The sequence below is a fragment of the Macaca mulatta genome, chromosome 19, assembly GCF_049350105.2.
Source record: "Macaca mulatta isolate MMU2019108-1 chromosome 19, T2T-MMU8v2.0, whole genome shotgun sequence".
Taxonomy (NCBI): Eukaryota; Metazoa; Chordata; class Mammalia; order Primates; family Cercopithecidae; genus Macaca; species Macaca mulatta.
In genome coordinates this window covers 10036465-10057637 of record NC_133424.1, presented here as the reverse complement: position 1 = coordinate 10057637, position 21173 = coordinate 10036465, and the positions used below count along the sequence as shown (strand labels likewise).

General features: G+C 43.6%; 1 protein-coding gene and 1 long non-coding RNA gene across 2 annotated transcripts; one reads left to right on the top strand and one right to left on the bottom strand.

Moving 5' to 3' along the window:
* Nucleotides 1–505: 505 nt before the first annotated feature.
* Nucleotides 506–10800, bottom strand: LOC144336648 (uncharacterized). Its single transcript, XR_013408868.1, has 3 exons — nucleotides 9972–10800; nucleotides 5432–7324; nucleotides 506–713 (listed from the first exon to the last, which is right to left on the bottom strand). It is a non-coding gene; the product is annotated as an uncharacterized LOC144336648 (long non-coding RNA).
* LOC720341 (olfactory receptor 7D4-like) lies at nucleotides 8791–10067 on the top strand. The gene has a single exon (XM_002801463.4). The coding sequence runs from the start codon at nucleotides 8791–8793 to the stop codon at nucleotides 9727–9729; it is 939 nt and encodes a 312-aa protein (XP_002801509.4). The 3' UTR covers nucleotides 9730–10067.
* Nucleotides 10801–21173: the final 10373 nt, after the last annotated feature.

Sequence of the window (21173 nt, the reverse complement as noted above, 5' to 3'; positions counted from 1 at the left end):
GGGAATTCTGTTTTGTTCTTGGATCGTCAAGATTGTTTTATAAAAATCATGAATGGACATTAGATTTTATCTAGTGCCTTCTCTGCATGTATCAGGGTCTTTTAAGAAATCCTTGTCAATCCTGAGAGGTCTGGAAAAGAAATTCTTAAATCTGTTAATAAGGTGAATTCCTTGATTTTCATATGGTAAAACAACAGCTATTACTGGAATAAACCACACTTGGATATGGTTTATTAGCCTTTTCATTTTTGCTAGATTCAATGTTACTTTAAAAAAAGTATTTCTGTGTCTATGTTAATGAGAAGGTTGTCCTGTGATTTCTTTTATCATAATATACTTGTCTGTTTTGTATCAGGTTTATATTGTCTCATTAAAGTTGAAAACTATTCTGAAAGGCTGTATAAAATCACAGCTCACTGCAGCCTCGACCTCCTGGGCTCAAATGACCCTCTTACCTCAGCCTTCTGAACAGCTGTAACTACAGGCATGCGCCACCATACCCAGCTTTTTTTTTTTTTTTTTTTTTTTTGTATTTTTTGTAGAGACAGGGCTTCGCCATGTTGCCCAGGCTAGTCTTGAGCTGCTAGGCTCAAGTGATCTGCCCACCTTGGCCTCTCAAAATACTAGGTTTACAGATATAAGCCACCATGCCTGGCTGTGACCTTTCTTTCAATAGGTCTTTTTTCTTTTCTTTTTTTTGAGACGGAATCTTGCTGCTCTGTCGCCCAGGCTGGAGTGCAGTGGCGCGATCTCAGCTCACTGCAAGCTCCACCCCAGGTTCATGTCATTCTCCTGCCTCAGCTTCTCAAGTAGCTGGGACTACAGGCGCCTGCCACCACGCCTGGCTAATTTTTTTTTGTATTTTTAGCAGAGACAGGGTTTCACCTTGTTAGCCAGGATGGTCTCGATCTCCTGACCTCGTGATCCGCCCGCCTCGGCCTCCCTAAGTGCTGGGATTACAGGCGTGAGCCACCGCGCCTGGCCGGTCCTTTTTTCTTTCTCCTTCAGAAGGTGGTTTCATCCCATGGTCCAAGTACCTTGACTTTCACTACCACATTCTAGAAAATTAATGCCCTCATTTCCTCACTCCTTGTATATTCATGCCCTTTGCTATGTGACTTGTTTTGGGCAATGGGACGTTAACCAGTAAAATATGACCAAAGGCTTTAAACATGCTTGTGTAGTTGGGTTTGCTAACTTTAGCACTTGTGGCACTACTACAGATGCAAGAGTAGCTCAGTGGCTCAGTGGAACCCAATGCAGATCAACTCCCAGATTTGTGAGCTAAATACATACATGATGTTTTGCCTCTGGGATTTTTGTGATCATTTGTTAGGCAGCACATTGGAGCAATAGCTAACTGATACACACATAGGCTAACAACCCCCAACTTCAAATCATGGCTCAGACTCCTCCTCTTAGCTCCAGAAATGTATTTGCATGGCTAATAATCATCTTAAAAATAACATGCCCCAAATAGAACTTTTCTTTAGCAAGCCACCCTTATCATACCTGTTCCACCCTTATAAATGACACCATACTCCCAACTCAAATTTATGACTAGTTCTGGATTGCTTCCTTTCCTTTATGGTGACTGACACTTCATAATGACTCAAACATTTGTGAAATGAATGAGTACAGTTATCTAAGTGTTCTGCTGCTAGAATATATAGGACACAGTATTCTGGTCAGACCTGTCTTCAAATTCACTATCTACACTAAGTCTTGTGAAATACGATAAGACTTCTAAACCCAACACCACACTCTGTAAGAGGCCCAAAGTACCCAGAGAAGCTTCTCAATTAGTTGTGTTTCTGTTATCTTCCTCAATTATAAAATTATTGGCTAATATGTTAAAATATGAAAGGTGTTAAAAAATAAGGAATAAGAACCCGTCTATGTTTAGTCTTGGGCAGATAGATTATCAACATTGGCTGGAAATGAAAGCCACTCAATATCACCAGAAATGCATATAGGAAGTGATACTAGCATGGCTGGGGTGGAAGCAGGGACTAAATCCTTTCTGTGGGATCAGAAACACTTCTTCCATTATCCTAAGTTCTTATTTTATTTTTATTTTATTTTATTAATTTATTTTTTTTGAGATGGAGTCTCACTCTGTCTCCAGGCTGGAGTGCAGTGGCACGAGCTTGGCTCACTGCAACCTCCACCTCCCAGGTTCAAGGGATTCTCCTGTCTCAGCCTCCTGAGTAGCTGGGATTACAGGTGCACACCACCACACCCAGCTAATTTTTGTATTTTTAGTAGAGACGGGGTTTCACCATGTTGGCCAGGATGGTCTCAATCTCCTGACCTTGTGATCCACCTGTCTTGGCCTCCCAAAGAGTTATTATTATTACTACTACTATTATTATTATTATTATTATTATTGAGACGGAGTCTTGCTCTGTCCCCCAGGCTAGAGTGCAATGGCGTGATCTCAGCTCACTGCAACCTCTGCCTCCCGGGTTCAAGCAATTCTGCTTCAGCCTCCTGAGTAGCTGGGATTACAGGTGCACACCAGTACGCCTGGCTAATTTTTGTATACTTTTTTTAGTAGAAATGTGGCTGGTAACACAAGGCCATATTCACACAAGTGTGTAAAATGGTCAGGAGGTAGAGAAAAGACATTTCTGGGACTCCTTGACATGGGAGCCTCATGTACTCTGGTTCCAAGACCTGGTAATGGAGTCCTAACAGGGACTATAGTTAGATTGCGAGGATATGGAAATACAATTGTTGATGGGATTATGGTGAATATTTGAAAATCAGTGTTTATTATTATTTTGAGACAGGGTCTCTGTCACCCAGGCTAGAATGCAGTGGTGTGATCATAGCTCACTGCAGCCTGGAACTTCTGGGCTTAAGTGATCCTCCCAGGTTACTAGGACTACAGGCACACACCAGCATAACTGACTAATTTTTTACCCTTTTTTTTTTTTCTTAGAGATGGGGTCTTGCTATGTTGTCCAGGCTGGAAGACCTGGACTCAAGTGATCCTTCCACCTCAGCCTCCCAAAGTGCTGGGATCATAGGCATGATGTGAGCCACCATGGCTAAGGAATTTTCAAGTGTACAATACATTATTATTAACTAAGTCACCATAGAGTACAATGTCCAGAAATTTTCTTCCTGGAGTTTGAGACCAACCCGGGCAAAATAGTAAGACTCACATTGCTATTAAAAGTAAATCAATCAATCAATCAATCAATCAATAAAAGCAACATGGTTGAACCTTGAAAACATTATGCTAAGTGAGATAAACAAGATGGAAAATGACAAATATTGTGTGATTCCACTTACATGAGGAAACATGAACAGGGAATTCAGAAACACAGAAGGAGCAATGGAGGTTGCCAGGGCCTGGAAGCAGAGGAGAATGGGAGGTATTATTTCATGTGTATAGGGTTTCCATTCAGAAATGATGAAAAAGAATGCAAGATGGATAGTAGTAATGGTGCACACCATTGTGAATGTACATAGTGCCACTGAGTCTCCATTTTTTTTTTTTTTTTTTTTGGGATGGAGTCTCACTGTGTTGCCCAGGCTGGAGTGCAGTGGTGTGATCTCAGTTCACTGCAACCTCTGCTTCCTGGGTTCAAGCGATTCTCCTGCCTCAGCCTCCCTAGTAGCTGGGATTACAGGTCCACGCCACCACACCTGGCTAACTTTTGTATCCTTTTTGTAGTAGAAACGTGGTTTCACCATGTTGGCTAGGCTGGTCTTGAACTCCCAACCTCAGATGATCTGCTGACCTCAGCCTTCCAACATGCTGGAATTACAGGCATGAGCCACCATGCCTGGCAATGTGCTGCTAAGTCTTACACTTAAAATGGTCAATTTTGTTATACATATTTTACCACAATAAAAATATTAATAAAGGCCAGGTGTGCTGGCTCATGCCTGTAATTCCAGCACTTTGTGGGGCTGAGATGGAAGAATTCTGTGAGGCCACAAATTCTAGACCAGTCTGGGCAACATAGCGATGCCCTGTCTCTACAAAAAAATGTAAAAAATCAGCAGGGTGTGGGGGTGCAGCCTGTACTCCCAGCTACTTGGAAGGCTGAGGTGAGAGGATAACTTGAGCTGGTAAATTTGAGGCTGCAGTGAGCTGAGATCGCGACACTGCACTCTAGCCTGGACAAGAGTGAGACCTTGTCTCAAAAGGAAAAAAAAATAATAAAAACTTTATTATTTATTTTAAATTAATAAAAAGTTTCATAAATAAAACTCTTGCATTTTTTTTTCTGAGACAGAGTCTCACTCTGTCCCCCAGGCAGAGAGCAGTGATGCGATCTCAGCTCATTGCAGCCTCCACCTCCAGATTCAAGCAATTCTCTTGCCTCAACTTCCTGAGTAGCTAGGAATACAGGCATGCGCTACCACACCTGGCTAATTTTTGTATTTTCAGTAGAGATGGGGTTTCACCATGTTGGCCAGGCTGGTCTCAAACTCCTGACCTCATGATTTGCCTGCCTTGGCCTCCCAAAGTGCTGGGATTACAGGCATGAGCCACCGTGCCTGGCCAACTGTTATAATTTTTTTAAAAAGTAGATTCTTAGGTCCTCCCTTGGAGATATTGATGAGGTAAGTCTGGGATAGAGTGGGAAGCTATATATTAACAAGATCCCCTAGGGTAGCATGGTAAAACCCTGTCTCTAAAAAAAAAAAAAAAGTAAAAATTAGCTGGGCATGTTAGTGCACTCCTGTAGTCTCAGCTACTCAGGAGGCTGTTGCGGAAGGATTGCTTGACCCCAGGAAGTTGAAGCTGCAGTGAGCTGTGATCACGCCACTGCACTCCAGCATGGGTGACAGAGCAAGACCCTGTCTCAAAAACAAAAACAAAAAACTATAGTATTTTTTTTTAAGTAGATTCTTAGGTCTTCCTTTGGAGATCTTGGCAAGGTAAGTCTGGGATACGGTGGGAAGCTATCTGTTCACAAGATCCCCTCTTTATAATACTTTGATACATCTAAATTTGTGAAACACTGTCCCAGGATACTGGTTCCCAAAAAGATTGTCCTGGGGACCATCACATCTAGAATGTGTCCAAAATGCAAATTATGACTCAAGCTTAGACCTACTGAGACAGAAACTTGAAAGTGGGTTCTATCAATCTTGTGTTTAAACAAGTCCTTGAGGTCATTCTGGTGCAGTCTCCCTTTTGAGAACCACTACCTTTTTGTGACTCGTGGGACCCTTTGCTACCCAACTATCTGCCTGATTATGAAACCTCAAGTCAGAAAATGCTGGCCAGGTGTGGTGGCTCACGACTATAATTGAGCATTTTGGGAGGCTGAGGTAGGCAGAGCACTTGAGGGCAGGAGTTCAAGACCAGACTTCCAGCGTGGTGAAACCCCATCTCTACTAAAAATACAAAAATTAGCCAGGCGTGGTGGCAGGCGCCTGTAATCCTAGCCACTTGGGAGGCTGAGGCAGGAGAATCGCTTGAACCCGGGAGGTAGACACTGCAATGAGCCGAGATTTCGCCACTGCACTTCAGGCTGGGAGACAGAGCGAGGTTCTCTCTCCAAAAAAAAAAAAAAAAAATTGCTGACAGTTGTCACCAAAGGTGACTCAAAGTAGACTAGAGTAATTCTTCCCAAAGGAGAGGGTACAGGAGACGGGAATCACAGCTGGCCCCATTGATAGTCTCCCAGGGATAAGGAATTGGCAGTTCAGAAACCTCTTGTGTAGTCCCTGCCCTTGAGGAACCAAACTGATCAGGGAATGAATAAGCCATTGACCAATTTGTCTAACAAGCTTCAGAGGGGATACACCCTCCCAGGGCCCAACATTCAACTTATTTACTTACAGTCACCCAGGCCTCCAGGCGCAAGGTCCAAGACACTCATGTGTTCTTCAGGAGAAATCATCCAGGCCCCGTACCACCTGCTGGGCTCTCTCTTCCTGCTCTTTTGGAGGGTAGAGCTTCTGTCTTCATCACCTACTTCCACGAGACAACAAGATTCAGGGGAGGTGGCTCCTGTGGTGGGTCCACATTGCCAAGCCAGCATAGCCCAGTAAGTGTTGAGGGAAACAGGGAAAAGAGATGATTGAGGGGAAAGGCATTGACTTGTAATCACAGGGCAGGAGAAACCCTGTGATGTCCATGGAGAAGAAGCTCTTGAGGCTGATTTCTTAGAAGGGAGAATGGCTAGACTATTTGCTTAAGTTGCCATTGCATAATGAGCTTTAACTTTGCCTGTATATTACTTGGGTGGATGACTGATGGAGATTATAGGAAGGGCTACTGTTTGTTGGCCTGGGGCACTCTTTGATATCATAGTGCTGCCCTGGATCACTCTGTGTGGTCTTACAGTGCGCAATCTGCATTGCACAAATGGATGCCCCAAGGTACTGATAGAGCTGTAGGTGCCTTGCAGTGAAGTCCTGGTCACTTCTAGTTCTTTTCACCTACTAGTTGACCCAAGAACTTCAGAGGCCCTCTGCCTAGATCAAGCCTCTCTGAATTCTTCTCTGTGACCCTCACTTGCTTGGAAACATCTCCTGCTTCTCCAGAAAGACTTATCCTTCCCCTTCTTTCTTTACCCTTATCCATGGTTCTAAGCAGACACCTTCAAGAGACAAGCGTCTGTGTTCCCTGGAATCGAAGGCCATGGTGTATAACAACTAGGGTAGGGTGGGTGAGTGAGGGAAAGCGAAGGGCTCAGGCAAGCCCAACATCCAGTCTCCTCTTGACATCATATCCTCTGGGGAACGCAAGGGAAGCATTGAAACCCACTGGATTCTTTTCCATAATTCCCTCCATTTCACTTGAGTGTCAAGTCTTGTCCTTAAGCTGAGATTGTTAGCTCGACCTCATTCCTTTACCTCTCCTGGCCTTTGTTTTCCTTCTGTGAAAATATTCCTGAGTTGTCCCCCTCAACTCTAATGATATGAGGAATCCCCAACCCCCTGTTCCCTTGTCCTTAGTTTTGCCTGCCCTAAATCCATCTTTCCCTCCAAGCCCCAGAGAGAATTGCAATTCCTATCACATTACTCCTTTGATCGCAGTTCCTTCACAGCCCCATCCTTTATGGATTATACTTTGCAAAGTTCTTAGACATGTCATCCCTGCCCACCTCTCCAACATCATCCTCATCATTCTTATCTAACACTGCACTTAAGCAGCAGCAAAGGGCTAAGAGAACTCTGTCCCGTGCTGCTTCTTGCTTCTAGGCTTATTCCCTTGCTTATATCTTTGCCAGAAATGTCCCTGTGCAACCCTTCACCTGGGTAACTCCTTGCCCGGGTATTCCTTCTTCCAGGAGTCCTTCCGTGAGTGCATTACTCCAGGCTGGGTTGAGGAATCCTCTCTGTACTCCACTCTGCACATTGTTTTATTTTAGCACTTAATTCACTGTGTTACAATGATCTGTTTCTGAATCCATCTTCTGGAAGGTGGAACCATAAGAAAAAAAAAGACCACATCATTAATCTTTGATCCCCAACAGCTAACACTTAGCCTCGCCCAAAGAAGACCCTCTTGCGGAATGACTTTTAGCACTTTTTCAGTGACTGACAACCTAGTTGTCAACCTAGTTCAATTATTCTATACTCCCCAGCATGGCTCAACAAAAATTGTACACCAGGCCAGGTGCCGTGGCTCATGCCTGTAATCCCAGCACTTTGGGAGGCAGAGGTAGGCAGATCACCTGAGGTTGGGAGTTCAAGACCAGCCTGGCCAACATGGTGAAACTAGCTAGTTTTTTACAAAACTAGCTGGGCGTGGTGGTACGCACCTGTAATCCCAGCTACTCAGGAGGCTGAGGCAAGAGAACCGCTTGAACCAGGGAGGCAGAGGTTACAGTAAGCCGAGATTGCGCCACTGCACTCCAGCCTGGGTGACAGGGTGAGACTCTGTCTCAAAAAAAAAAAAAAAAAAAAACAAACAAAAAAACCACAACAAAAGCAGAAAACCAACAACAACAACAAAGAAACCGTGCACCAACACTAGACAACAGAAACAGATTAGGCCATATTTATTATGCGGATGGAAAAAGAGAATTGTATAAATGTCAAATGACTGTATCTTTCTGGTCTCTAATTTTGAAACCCTGGTTCTAAGGTAGAAGGTTTTTAATGTGTGGCCAGCTTCTTAAGATGAATGTTGTTAGTGGTAATCTCATGACCTATTTGAGTCAGAATTTGGCTGCCACCATAACTCCAAGTGGGACTTGAGGCAAAAAGAAATTCTTTCTTTCCTTCCTTCCTTCCTTCCTCCCTCCCTCCTTCCCTCTTTCTTTCCTTGAAAAACCTAAATCCACTCATCTTGCAATATTTTGCCTAGCTATTATCTCTGCTTTCATATTTTCTCACTTCTCATAGTTGCAATATTCTGCCTATCTATTATCTCTGCTTTCACATTTTCTTACTGCTCAGACATAGTTGTCTGACCTTCTTCAGTCTTAGTTGTGTCTTAGACAAGGAAGACGACCCTGACCTTTTCTTAGGTTCACTGGACCTTATGTGTGTTAGAGCAGGTATGGACCGTTTTATCTCTAAGGTCTAAAGTTGCTCTTATCTTGGTAGATTTGATGATGCTAAAGCAGAGAAAAAGGGAATGGGTGGGTCTCCGAGAGGCCAATGAACAGGCGTTAGTCAACATCATGAAATGTTGCCTATAACAAATGACAGAATGTAGGATTCCTAAGTTTTGCAATTTTAAAGCTTTTGTACCCAATTATTCTCTTCAAGAAATAAAACAGCAGAGAGATTTTGGAGCCTGTTCAGCAACTATTTCATGTTTCTTCCCTTCCTTAACTGTCTAGCTGATGTGTCGGCAACATGGACTTGGGAAATCAAACAAGGGTTTCAGAATTTTTACTCCTGGGATTTTCCCAGGACCTAGAGGATCAACAGACAATCTTCGCACTGTTTCTGTCCATGTACCTGGTCACGGTGCTAGGGAACCTGCTCATCATCTTGGCCGTCAGCTCTGACTCCCACCTCCACACCCCCATGTACTTCTTCCTCTCCAACCTGTCCTTGGCTGACATCGGTTTCACCTCCACCACAGTCCCCAAGATGCTGGTGAACATCCAGGCGCAGAGCAATGCCATCAGCTATGCAGGCTGCATCTCCCAGATGTATTTTTTCATGGTTTTTGGAGGCATGGACACATTTCTCCTCACCATGATGGCCTATGACCGGTATGTGGCCATCTGTCACCCCCTGTACTACCCTGTCATTATGAACTCCCGCCTCTGTGGCCTGCTGGTTCTTGTGTCCTGGTTCCTCAGCTTGTCATACTCCCTGATCCAGAGTCTGTTGATGCTGCAGTTGTCCTTTTGCACCAGTTGGGTCATTCAGCACTTTTACTGCGAGCTTGCTCAGGCCCTCACGCTTGCCTGCTCAGACACACACATCAATTACATCCTGTTCTACATGGTGACCGGCCTTCTGGGTTTTGTGCCCTTCTCAGGAATCCTTTTCTCCTACACCCAAATTGTCTCCTCCATCCTGAGAATCTCATCCACAGATGGGAAACACAAAGCCTTTTCTACCTGCGGATCTCATCTGTCTGTGGTTTCTTTATTCTATGGGACAGGCCTTGGTGTGTATCTTAGTTCCAATGCATCGTCCTCTTCCTGGCGGGGCATGGTGGCCTCGGTCATGTACACTGTGGTCACCCCCATGCTGAACCCCTTCATCTATTGCTTGCAAAACAGGGACATCAAGAGGGCCCTAGAGAGACTGCTTGGGAGAAGGCTCTATGCTCGATGACGGGAACATTGGTCCTGGGTTGGTAACCTTTCTGAGTTGGCAGAGGTAGCAGCAGCAAGCTAAAAAAATTCTGGACCAGCCTGGGCAACATAGCAAGACCCTGTCTCTACAAAAAATAGATAATAATTAGCCAGGCATAGTGGTGTGCACCTGTGGTCCCAGCTACTCAGGAGGCTGAGGTGGGAGGACCCCTTGAGCCCAGGAGGCTGAGGCTGCAGTGAGCAGAGATTGTGCTACTGCACTCCAGCCTGGGCAATAGAGCCAGACCCTGTCTCAAAAACAACAGCAACTAAAGAAATTCTGCCTACAGGCCAGGCGCAGTGTCTCACACCCTTAATCCCAGTGCTTTGGGAGGCTGAGGCAGGAAGATCACTTGAGACCAGAAGTTCAAGACCAGCCTGGGCAACAAAGATAGTAAAATGTCTCAAAAAGAAAAAAATTCTGCCTCTTAATCTCATGGAATTTGTTTCTCTGTCTTTAGTCAACATACCTTGTGAGTACTGTGAGTACTTTGTATGAGTTTTATACAAAGAGACGGGCTTCTGTTATCCTTCAGTTCTACCCTTTCATCTCCTCCTTTTATATTTTCCACGACTACACCTCAGCTTGGTGTTTGTAGATTTGTTTGTATTGATTCCTGAGGGTTAATACAACAAGTTCAAGTACTCAACTCAGACATTGTTGGATAAAAGTTATGAAATAGTTCATTTTACCATTAACCATTGCTAGCTCTTATCGAATTCATTCATTTGACAATCTTTTTTTAAACCTTTCTCAGTGATCCTTTGACAGTATTTATTGGACCTTATAGTGTGCCAGGCTGTTCTAGGTGCCTGGGATACAGAAGTGAAAACAAATTCTTGCCCCATAGAGTTAAATCTGCAATCTTAGAATGTTATCAGATCATGTTATATGTCCAAACTTAAAATAGACTGATGGATAAATAATTTATTTCCTTATTAGTGAGATTGAGGATTTCTCCATATGTTTGTTTAGTACATTTCTAAAATAAGTTTGATAGCCTCTAAAATAAATAGGGAGACCTTTTCTTTACAAAAAAAAAAAAAAAAAGCTGGGCACGGTGGCTCACCCCTGTAATCCCAGCACTTTGGGAGGCCGAGGCGGGCAGATCACGAGGTCAGGAGATCGAGACCATCCTGGCTAACACAGTGAAACTCCATCTCTACTAAAAATACAAAAAATTAGCCGGGTGTGGTGGCGGGCGCTTATAGTCCCAGCTACTTGGGAGGCTGAGGCAGGAGAGTGGTGTGAACCCGGGAGTTGGAGCTTGCCATGAGCTGAGATTGTGCCACTGCACTCCAGCCTGGGTGACAGAGTGAGATGCTGTCTCAAAAAAAAAAAAAAAAAAAGCCAACTATTGTAATGTTCACCTGTAGTCGCAGCCACTTGTGAGGCTGAGGCAGGAGGATCACTTGAGCCCGAGAGTTTGACCCTGTAGTGAGCTGTGATCACACCACTGCACTCTAGCCTTGGAGACAGAAAGAGACCCTGTTTCAAAAAAAAAAAAAAAAAAAAAAAAAAAAAAAAAGGCCAAGTGCGGTGGCTCACACCTGTAATCCCAGCAATTTGGGAGGCCAAGGCGGTGGCTCACCTGAGGTCAGGAGTTCGAGACCAGCCTGACCAATATGGTGAAATCCCCATCTCTACTAAAAATACAAAATTAGCTGGGTGTGGTGGCGCATGCCTGTAATCCTAGCTACTCGGGAGGCTGAGGCAGGAGAATCGCTTGAACCCAGGAGGCAGAGGTTGTGGTGAGCCGAGATGGTGCCATTGCACGACAGCCTGGGCAACAAGAACGAAACTCCGTCTCAAAAAAAAGAAAAAAAAAGAAAAGAAAATGTATCACCAGAAACAGACAAACCATCTGCCCAGAATTTTAGGTCTGATCATGCTGTATTTTGTCTAGTTGCCTAATTTTGCAGGTGAATTCACAGAGGCCCAAAACAGGAGTTTAGACAGTAACAGCACCTGGCTGAATGAAGACACATCTTCAAATGTGGTGCCAGGAGCGAGCACTGGCTTATGATTCAGGAGAGTGAGAGCTGAATCACAGAGTTGCCAGAATCTTAATATGTAGTCTTGAGCAGCTTCAGATACTGCAACATCCATTAGGACTACTGGCTCTCTTCCTAAATGTTCTTTTTAATATTTCCTCCACCATAAAACAAGTATTTTGGTGTAAGGTGAGATAATGGAGGGATAGCCCAACAAGAAATCGGATAATACGTCTTTGGATGATGCTGTTTGCCAAGGCACTGTGGGCAGGGAAGGTAAACATAAGTACATAAATAAATATTCATCTCAGTAAAGATGAATTGCTGCCTACCCTGGGGTGGAAGGTGTCTGATGTAATCAACTTGCCACCATGTGGTCCTCGAGGAATATTGACTATTTAGAGGCCATATTTTGACATCTAAAGATGAGCCCAGCACCTCTTCAATTTCTATGCTCTAAATCTGAAAAGAGGTTTGAGTAGAAAACTGGTAGAAGATAAGTTCAATTTGCTATTACACCATATGGTCCTTAAGAAAAGCATGTCATTTGGCTGGGCGTGGTGGCTCACGCCTGTAATCCCAGCATTTTGGGAGGCTGAGGTGGGCAGATCACGAGGTCGGGAGATCACGACCATCCTGGCTAACATGGTGAAACCCCGTCTCTACTAAAAAAAATAGAAAAAATTAGCCGGGCTTGGTGGCCGGCGCCTGTAGTCCCAGCTACTCAGGAGGCTGAGGCAGGAGAATGGCGTGAACCTGGGAGGCAGAGCTTGCAGTGAGCCGAGATCATGCCACTGCACTCCAGCCTGGGCGACAGAGTGAGACTCTGTCTCAAAAAAAAAAAAAAAAAAGTCGTGTCATTTTACAATAGAAAAACACTTAAACTATAAATATGTATTATGAGGCAAGGCACAAAAATGAAGTTTTTAAATAAAACCCAAATGTGATGTTTAATGTACATGTTTTTTGTTTGTTTTTGAGATGGAGTCTTACTCTGTCGCCTGGCTGGAGTGCAGTGGTGTGATCTTGGCTCACTGCAACTTCTGCCTCCTGGGTTCAAGCTATTCCCCTGCCTCAGCCTCCTGAGTAACTGGGACTGCAGGCGCCCACCACCACTCCCAGCTAATTTTTATATTTTTAGTAGAGACAGGGTTTCACCATATTGGCCAGGATGGTCTTAATCTTTTCACGTCATGATCCGCCCGCCTCAGCCTCCCAAAGTGCTGGGATTACAGGCGTAAGCCACGACGCCTGGCCTAATGTACATATTTAAAGATTAAATGTGTAGTGGTCATTAAAAAAACAAGAAAACTAGCAGAAGAATCTGATTTTCAATGGTGGCAGCTGACATCTGACTTCTACTGACTTGATCATGGTGTTTTTGGATACACAGGTCAAACAATACACTTGGTATCTGCTCACCTACAATCTGTTGCCATCACCACAAACCCCTGTGGGTCATGGACCCTGTTTACCATTTTAGACTTGGTGCCTGATAGCCTACCTTGTCTCTCACTTTTAAAGTTGCCATTCCAGCTTGGAACTCAAGATGCTAGTAAAAAGCAATGCAAAGCCTCTGTTTTAGGCTAGGCGTGGTGGCTCAAGCCTATAATCCCAGCACTTTGGGAGGGTGAAGCAGGCAGATCACTTGAAGTCAGGAGTTCAAGACTAGCCTGGTCAATATGGTGAAACCCCATCTCTACTAAAAATACAAAAGTCAGCTGGGTGTGGTGGCATGCACCTGTAGTTCCAGCTACGCGGGAGGCTGAGGCAGGAGAATCGCCGGAACCTGGGGGGCGGGGGTTGCAGTGAGTACCTTGGTATAAGACGAGATTATACAGGGATGTCCCAACAAGAAATCGGATAATATGTGTCTTTGGATGATGCTGCAAATCATCATCCAATGCAGTGAGATTGCGCCACTGCACCCCAGCCTGGACGACAGAGAGACACTTCGTCTCAAAACAACAACAGCAGCGATGACAATGACAACAATAACACCACCTCTGTTTTACTATGAGAGTTAACGGTGCTATGTTTAAATATCCAAGAGTTGGAACAACAGTTTTGAACATTCTGATTTTCAATGGACTAAGATGGCTTTAATGTTTTCCTCAGCTTTACAAAACAAGCTAGGTTTCTTCCTGACTACAGAGCCCTGACCTTTTTTTAAAAGAGCATTTACTTTAGAAAACTTGTGATTACAAATTATTTATCTGCTCCCTTGAAAGGGAGAGAAATCATTTTTAAGTCTCATAGCTTTTTTTTTTTTTTTTAAATGAGATTGTCTCTCACTCTGTCACCTAGACTGGAGTACAGTGGCGTGATCATAGTTCATTGCAGCCTCGAACTCCTGGGCTCAAGTGATCCTCTTGCCTCAGACTCCCAAGCAGCTGGGATTACAGGCATATAGGCCACCATGCCTGGCTATTTTTTTTTTTTTCTGTCAGACGTGGGATCTTGCTATGTTGCCCAGGCTGGTCGAATTCCTTGGCTCAAATGATCATCCCACTTTGGCCTCCCAAAGTGCTGGGATTACAGGTGTGAGCCATCACGCCCTGCCACATCCCACTTTTATAACCCAGGAATGTCTCAAGAACCTGGGTGCCATCCCTTTGAAATGTGAATTATTAATAAAAACAACATTCCTATCTTTCAGCTTCTTTGGGAGGGTAGGAGCCTTCTGTAAGTGACAATTAGTGAACACAGATGGCCAAATCACACTGGACAACCTCCTCCCTAACGGCTTCCTGGACTTTTCCATTAGCTCACTCCAGCATTTGAAAATCCTCTCATTTTTGGCCGGGCGCGGTGGCTCAAGCCTGTAATCCCAGCACTTTGGGAGGCCGAGACGGGTGGATCACGAGGTCAGGAGATCGAGACCATCCTGGCTAACACAATGAAACCCCGTCTCTACTAAAAATACAAAAAAAAAATTAGCCGGGCGAGGTGGCGGGCGCCTGTAGTCCCAGCTACTCGGGAGGCTGAGGCAGGAGAATGGCGTAAACCCGGGAGGCGGAGCTTGCAGTGAGCCGAGATGGCGCCACTGCACTCCAGCCTGGGCGACAGAGCGAGACTCCGTCTCAAAAAAAAAAAAAAAAAAAAAAAGAAAATCCTCTCATTTTTGTTTCAGTGGAGTTGAGTTCAATCTCTTTTCCCTACGCCGAGCTGGAGTGTACTGGCGCAATCTCGGCTCACTGCAACATCTGCTTCCCAGGTTCGAGTGATTCTCCTGCCTCAGCCTCCTGAGTAGCTGGGACTACAGGCATCTGCCACCACGCCCAGCTAATTTTTGTATTTTTAGTAAAGATGGGGTTTCACCATGTTGGCCAGAATGGTCTCGATCTCTTGATCTCATGATCCACCTGTCTCGGCCTCCCAAAGTGCTGGGATTACACGTGTGAGCCACTGCGCCCAGCCCAAGTTATCTATGTTCTCTTTTGTTCCTTGTGCATTTTGTGTCTTATACAAATAATCGTACCTTATCTAATATAATGAAAGTATCTCCCAATATTTTCTGTAATTTTAAAAATTATTTTAGTTGTTAAGTTTAGGTCTTTCATCCAGTTTGTGTTAATTTTTGCAAATGTCGTAAGGTAAAGATCCACCACCACTCATCTGCATGTGGAAATCCTGTTTTGTAACACGATGTGTTAAAAAGGTTGTCTTTCCTTAAACATAAGACCTAAAACCATAAAAATCCTAGAAGAAAACCTAGGCAATACCATTCAGGACATAGGCTTGGGCAAAGACTTCATGACTAAAACACCAAAAGCAATGGCAACAAAAGCCAAAATTGACAAATGGGATCTTATTAAATGAAAGAGCTTCTGCACAGCAAAAGAAACTATCAGAGTGAACAGGCAACCTACAGAATGGGAGAAATTTTTTGCAATCTGTCCATCTGACAAAGGTCGAATATCCAGAATTGACAAGGAACTTAAACTTACAAGAGAAAAACAAACAACTTCATCAAAAAGTAGGTGAAGAATATGAATAGACACTTCTCGAAAGAAGACATTTATGCAACCAACAAACATATGAAAAAAAGCTTGTCATCACTGGTCATTAGAGAAATGCAAATCAAAACCACAATGAGATACCATCTCATGCCAGTTAGAATGATGATCATTATAAAGTCAGGAAACAACAGATGCTGCAAAGGATGTGGAGAAAAAGGAACGCTTTTACACTGTTGGTAGGAGGGTAAATTAGTTCAACCATTGGGGAAGACAGTGCAGTGATTCCTCAAGGATCTAGAACCAGAAATGCCATCTGACCCAGCCATCCCATTACTGGGTATATACCCAACGGATTATAAATCATTCCACTATAAAGACACATGCACACGTATGTTTATTGCAGCACTATTCACAATAGCAAAGACTTGGAACCAACCCAAATGCCCATCAATGGTAGACTGGATAAAGAAAATGTGGCACATATACACCATGGAATACTATGCAGCCAGAAAAAGGATGAGTTCATATCCTTTGCAGGGATATGGATGAAGCTGGAAACCATCATTGTCAGCAAACTAACACAGGAACAGAAAACCAAACACCGCATGTTCTCACTCATAAGTGGAAGTCGAACAACAAGAACACATGGACACGCAAGGGGAATATCACACACTGGGGCCTGTCGGTGGGTGGGGGTTATGGGAGGGATAGCATTAGGAGAAACACCTAATGTAGATGATGGGTTAATGGGTGCAGCAAACCACCATGGCACGTGTATACCTACGTAACAAACCTGCATGTTCTGCACATGTTTCCCAGAACTTAAGGTATAATTTTTAAAAAAATTTTAAATAAACTGGATATAGTGGCATGTGCCTGCAGTACTAGCTACTAAAGAGGCTGAGGTGGGAGGATTGCTGGAGCCCAGGAATTCAAGGCTGCAGTGAGCTACGATGGTGCTCCTGCACTCCAATCTGGAGCGCAGAGTGAGACCTTGTCTCTAACATATATATTATATATAATATCAGGAGAAGTGTAAGGGTATTTCACTGCCTTGACACATTAAACAAGAGAGATTATATAATTATTTCATTAGATACAAACTGTGATCCATGTCGACATCCAAAAGTAAAATTCAAAATCTCGGAGCCTATTAGGATTGGAAGTAAAATGCCTTAAACCTGATAAAGGAGATGCACAAAAACCCTTCTGTAAATACTGCTGAATAGAAGAACACGAGAAGCCTTTACATTTTTTTTTTTTTTTTTTTTTTTTTTGAGACAAAGTCTCACTCTGTCGCCCAGGTGGAGTGCAGTGGCATGATCTCGGCTCACTGCAACCTCCGCCTCCCAGGTCCAAGTGATTCTCCTGCCTCAGCCTCCTGGGTAGCTGGGATTACAGACGTCCACCACCACACCGGGCAAAATTTGTGTGTTTTTAATAGAGACAAGGTTTCACCATGTTGGCCAGGCTGGTCTCAAACTCCTGACCTCAAGTGATCCACCTGCCTCAGCCTTCCAATGTGCTGGGATTACAGGCCTGGGCCACTGCGCCTGGCCTGAAGCTTTTACTTTAGATTCAACAGTAACAAACAAGGATCCTCACCAACCTTGCCTCTCAATATGGTGCTGGAGTCTGAGACAGGTTGGCAGGAGATAACCAAATAAAGTACAAGGACTGGAAAAGATGAAATTGTCACTATTCTCAGACAATATGCTTGACAACATAGGAAACATGAAATAAATCATAGATAAATCACCAGGTTCAATAATAGAGCACATGAGGGTGCTTGCATGAGTTATTTTATTTTATTTGTTATTATTACTGTTTTTTTGAGAGGAAGTCTCACTCTTGTCCCCCAGGCTGGAGTGCAATGGTGCAATCCTGGTTCACTGCAACCTCCGCCTCTGGGTTCAAGCAATTCTCCTGCCTCAGCCTCCCGAGTAGCTGGGATTACAGGCGCCTGCCACCACACCCGGCTAATTTAAAAAATATTTTTACTAGAGACAGGGTTTCACCATGTTGACCAGGCTGGTCTCAAACTCCTGATCTCAAGTGATCTGCCTGCCTAAGCCTTCCAAAGTACTGAGATTACAGGTGTGAGCCACTGTGCCAGGCCATTTTATTTTAGATTCAGAGAGTACACGTGCAGTTTTGTTGTGTTACAACAAAAGCCTTAGACAAATTAAATTTAATTGAGGTTTTTCGTTTTGTTTTGTTTTTTATTCTTTTTTTGAGACAGAGTCTCGTTTCGTCACCCAGGCTGGAGTGCAGTGGTGTCATCTCTTCTCAGTGCAAACTCCACCTCCTGAGTTCAAGCGATTCTCCTGCCTCAGCCTCCTGAGTAGCTGGGATTACAGGCGCCCACTACCACATCTGGCTAATTTTTTTTTTGTATTTTTAGTAGAGACGGGGTTTCACCATGTTCGCCAGACTGGTGTCGAACTCCTGACCTCAAGTGATCCACCTGCCTTGGCCTCCCAAAGTGCTGGGATTACTGGCGTGAGCATCCACGCCCAGGCATGAAGTTCTTTATGCCAAAAAAAAACCCTCTATTTTTATACACTAAAACAGTTATAATTTAATTTTCAAAAGTTCCATTTAAAATAGCCATCAATTTTTTTATTCAAATGTAATAATTACATATAAAAATACCACAAAGTACATGTGGTATTTTGATATAAGCATGCAATGTGTAATTATGGATATTTAGAATATCCATCACTCCAAACATTTATCATTTCTTTTTCTTGGAAACATTTCAAATCTCTTCTGGCTATTTTGAAATATACAATAAATGGGCCAGGTGGCTCACACTTGTAATCCCAGCACTTTGGGAGGACGAGGCGGGTGGTCACTTGAGGTCAGGAGTCTGAGACCAGCCTGGCCAACAGGGTGAAATGTGTCATCTCTACTAAAAATACAAAAATTAGCTGGGCATGGAGGCTGGCGCCTGTAATCCCAGCTATTCAGGAGGCTGAGGCGGGAGAATCGGTTGAACTTGGGAGGTGGAGGTTGCAGTGAGCTGAGATCGTGCCCCTGCTCTCCAGCCTGGGTGACTAAGTGAGACTCAAAAAAAAAAAAAAAAAATCTATATATACATATATAAAATAAATTATTTTTAACTATACTTACCCTACTGTGCTACCAAATATTAGAACTTATTCCTTCTATCTCACTGTATGTTGGTGTCCGTTAACCAAACGTTCTTCATCCCCCACACCTACTCACACAGCCTTCTCAGCCTCTGGTAACCACCACTCTTCTCTCTAATGCCATGAGACTCACATGCTAGCTCTTACACATGAGTGAGAATATGCAATATTTATTTTCCTGTGCCTGGCTTATTTCAGTTTCCATGCATGTTGCTGCAAATGACAGGATGTGATGTATTTTATGGTTGAATTATATTCCATTGTGTATATATATATATATCACATTTTCTTTTTCTTTTTTTTTTTTTGAGACGGAGTCTCGCTCTGTCGCCCAGGCTGGAGTGCAGGGGCACGATCTCAGCTCACTGCAACCTCCACCTCCCAAGTTCAACCGATTCTCCTGCCTCAGCCTCCTGAATAGCTGGGATTACAGGCACTCGCCACCTCGCCCAGCTAGTTTTTTGTATTTTTTAGTAGAGACGGGGTTTCACCATGTTAGCCAGGATGGTCTCGATCTCCTGACCTAGTGATCCGCCCGTCTCAGCTCACTGCAAGCTCCGCCTCCCGGGTTTACGCCATTCTCCTGCCTCAGCCTCCCGTGTAGCTGGGACTACAGGCACTCACCACCTCGCCCGGCTAGTTTTTTGTATTTTTTAGTAGAGACGGGGTTTCACCATGTTAGCCAGGATGGTCTCGATCTCCTGACCTAGTGATCTGCCCGTCTCGGCCTCCCAAAGTGCTGGGATTACAGGCTTGAGCCACCGTGCCCGGCCCACATTTTCTTTATAAAAATGGAAAATATAGCAAATTAAAAAAAAAAAATTAGTCTCTGAATGTGAAGTTTCAGGGATACTGTTACCATATTATTCTTTTCTATTTCCCTTTTAATGTATGCACAAGAGTGAAAGAGGAGAAAATATATGAAAAGAGAAGAAAAAAGAGGAGAAAGTATAAATCTATGCTGAATAAATGTACAATAAAAATTATAGTGGTGAAAAAACCCAGCATAATGTTAATTTCTTTCTCTCTTTTTTTTTTTTTCTTGTTTTTTGTTTTTTGAGATGGAGTGTCCCTCTGTAGCCCAGGCTAGGGTACAATGGCACCATCTCAGCCCACTGCAACCTCTGCCTCCCGGATTCAAGTGATTCTCCTGCCTCAGTCTCCCGAGGAGCTGGGATTACAGGCATGCACCACCATGCCTGGCTAATTTTTGTATTTTTAGTAAAGATGGGGTTTCACCATGTTGTCTAGGCTGGTCTCCAACTCCTGACCTCAGGCGATTTGCCCACCTCAGCCTCCCGAAGTACTGGGGTTACAGGTGTGAGCCACCACGCCCGGCCACAATGTAAATTTCTACAGTGCTGAATGACAATGCATTTTAAGATATTTGAATGAATCACGTCGCCTGGTGCTACGTTAAACTCTTTTGTAACTTACCCATTGTAGCTCCATCCCTTTAGAAACGTCATCACCTGAACTATTCCTGGTGCTTTAAAAAAAAAAAAAAAAAAAAAAAAAAATTCCTCAACCCACACAGGTTCAAATACATTTTGGTAATGACACCCAGGCATCAGTATTTGTGAGGTCCCCAGGTGATTTCAATAAAACCAATGGGAAGCCCATTGATAGACATCATCACACATGAGGTGCCTAAAGTGATTTTCCTAGATGTGATTTGGATAGAAATTACACGAGAACTGTAAAAAGGGAGGTAAATACGAAGTACGATAAGTCCTCACTTAACATCCTCCACAGAAAATTAGAAACCACAATTCAAGCAAAACAATGAGCCATGAAACCAATTTATTCATTTCTCATCAAAATTAAAACTAAACAACATTGAACAGAATGACCTTATTTCAGGACCTGCTGCACTTCGTTTTTTTAAAGTTGAAGTTTCCCAGAACCTCTTGACAATGTTAAGTGAGGATTTCAAGTCTATAATAAAAGATTTGTGATTGCACCTGGATAGTTAAGTGAGGATTTCAAGTCTATAAGAAAAGATTTGTGATTGCACCTGGATAGTTAAGTGAGGATTTCAAGTCTATAAGAAAAGATTTATGATTGCACCTGGATATCAAGATCATTGCACAGATACTAAAGGAGGCTGTCTAGGTATATTGGCATCATTCATGATGTATATGATGAACAAAGGATACCAGAATACTCACCCATTGCAACTAAAGACAACACAAAGCAAGCAATATTCACATACAAAACCCAGAGAGGAATGAAAGCCATCAAGCAACAAAAATAACGTGACCAAGGGGGCAGGATTTGCAGGCCTAGGTATTACATTTTGCTGCCATTTC